Source organism: Antrostomus carolinensis, unplaced genomic scaffold, assembly GCF_000700745.2.
Source record: "Antrostomus carolinensis isolate BGI_N321 unplaced genomic scaffold, ASM70074v2 scaffold28095, whole genome shotgun sequence".
Taxonomy (NCBI): domain Eukaryota; kingdom Metazoa; phylum Chordata; class Aves; order Caprimulgiformes; family Caprimulgidae; genus Antrostomus; species Antrostomus carolinensis.
The window spans coordinates 3,973-5,922 of record NW_010314711.1 but is presented as its reverse complement, the minus strand read 5'-3'; the positions used below and the strand labels follow the sequence as shown (position 1 = coordinate 5,922).

Below are 1,950 nucleotides of genomic sequence, written 5' to 3'. Positions count from 1 at the left end.
CAGGCAAAGGTGGGTGATGTGCTGTGGTGGCTCAGCCCAGCAGCACAGGCTGCCTGAGCTCCCCACCAGCCACCCCTCCAGGACAGAACATGCTATTGGGGTCCCTGCAGACCCCAAATGCTTTAAGCTGGAGGGACGGGCAGCTGCCCACAGCTCGCAGGTGCAGGCAGGTCCCTTTCCAGCAACTCACTGGTTAATCCTGGTTGTAGGACAACCACGGCCCAAAGCCCGCTCAGCCTGTCCATGTCCTCCTACCCCAATGGGGGTCATAGTCCACCACCGCCCTGTGATGAGGACCATGCCTGGTGGGACGGGGCAGAGGTGGAGCAGTGCCCTGGGCTGTACTCACCGCTGAGATGATGTCGGAGGTGTTCAGCGCGATGTGCTGGACTCCGGCCCCTCCGTAGTAGTCGATATATTCCTACAGGCAAAAAACGTCCCCGCGTTAGTGACAGCTCAGCTACCGCAAAGGGCTGGGCTTGGGCTTAAAAACATGGAATCAAAATCAGCTCAGGGACACCACGAAATGAAAAAAAGACACTGTTGGTGAGATCAGGGTCAACTGGCTCCATCCCGGCAGCTCCTGAGGGTTTGACAACCCTTGGTAGACCCGAGCAGAGCCAGGGCTGCTTTCCACCAGCCACTTCAGCACGTCATGTCTGCGCCAGCTCCAAATCACTGACCCCTTGGTCCCTGTTCCTTCACCAAAGCCCTGCTGGAGGCAGTGGCATCCTCATGGATCAACCACCAGCCTGCGCTCACCTGAATCTGGGATTTCTTCTTGCCCATTGCTGGCTCGTTGATGGGCATCTTAATGGTCTCTTCATAGTTGGTGACCACGATGGAGCGCAGGGCGCTGAACTCGGTGTGCAGCTGCTTGTCGTCCACTGACCAGAAGCGGTGGAAGAGCAGGTTCTTCTGATACCTGCCCAGGCCACAAAAGGGCACGTTCATGTCTCTCACTCCATCCTCACACTGACAAACTTCTGCTCTGGCTTAATTAGCCTCAATCACCAATGTTGGTGGGGATGAGACCAGCAGAGCAGTGCTGCTGCTCCATCCCACCTCCTGCCAGCCCACCCCACTCTTACCAGTCTGCCACTGGGACCATCTGGAGGTCAGGCTGGTTCCCCACAACGTGGTCAACAAAGTTGAGCTTGGCACTTGGTCTGTGGGGAGAAACCAGGGGCGGCTCTCACTATGCTCGGGGACAGTCCACAGCATGGGGAGTTCCAGGGCAAGGTGGTGGGGACCTGTCCAGCTCTTGGGTGGGACATCCTACCAGCACATGGTAGCAAAGAGCTGGGCAGGACCCTCTGCAAAGTACTCACAGCTTTGGCAGCAGGGGGTCCTTGAAGAGGGGCGGGTGGTACCCAGGTAAGAAGAGGCCTTTGTAGTTGAGCTTTTCTATCAAGGTGTGGGTGGTGTCACCATACTGTGAGGAGGGGAGATGCAGTTGTGTGGTGGCCCCATTTTTTCAGGGTCCTCGTGGGTCCATCCTGCTCCCCTGGACCCTGCTCTGGCACAGGGGCTCATCCTCCACGGCTGCCCTGCCACTTACCGTCTGGATCACTGCAAACTTCACCTTCCCAAATTTGTCCTCCTCCACCCAGGGCTCCTTCACCACCACAGCTCCACGCTCCTTGGCTTTCTGGGCAGAAAGGGAGAGACCTCCTCCTGGCACAGCTCCCCTGGGATGGGGGAAGAGGGCTGCAGGCCCTTCCCCACCTCCCCTCGCCATTTTGGGGTGCCATGCAGGAGGGAGCAGAGGGGTTGCCTACCTGCACGATGAAGTCACAGTCCTCCACTTCGAAGGCGATGTCCTTCACCCCATCACCGTGCTTCACCAGGTGCTCCCCCATCTCTGCACGGAGCAAGAGCAGCCGCAGGCGTGAGCAGAGGCACTTTGCTCCACTGTGGCCGTTCCCCTCCCCATCCCACCCGGCCGCA

The 1,950-nt window shown here is 58.8% G+C and overlaps 1 protein-coding gene across 1 annotated transcript in view; it reads right to left on the bottom strand.

Moving 5' to 3' along the window:
• Positions 1-349: 349 nt before the first annotated feature.
• HPD (4-hydroxyphenylpyruvate dioxygenase) overlaps positions 350-1,950 on the bottom strand; it is a gene marked incomplete at its 3' end in the record, with an annotated part of 1,931 nt that continues 330 nt past the window's right edge. The window contains exons 2-8 of the mRNA XM_010167735.1: positions 1,947-1,950; positions 1,782-1,864; positions 1,562-1,651; positions 1,332-1,435; positions 1,092-1,169; positions 763-925; positions 350-421 (exon numbers count right to left, since the gene is read on the bottom strand). The exon at positions 1,947-1,950 is cut by the window's right edge and continues 39 nt beyond it. Coding sequence (XP_010166037.1) covers positions 350-421; positions 763-925; positions 1,092-1,169; positions 1,332-1,435; positions 1,562-1,651; positions 1,782-1,864; positions 1,947-1,950 — 594 coding nt within the window. The remainder of the gene's footprint in view (positions 422-762; positions 926-1,091; positions 1,170-1,331; positions 1,436-1,561; positions 1,652-1,781; positions 1,865-1,946) is intronic.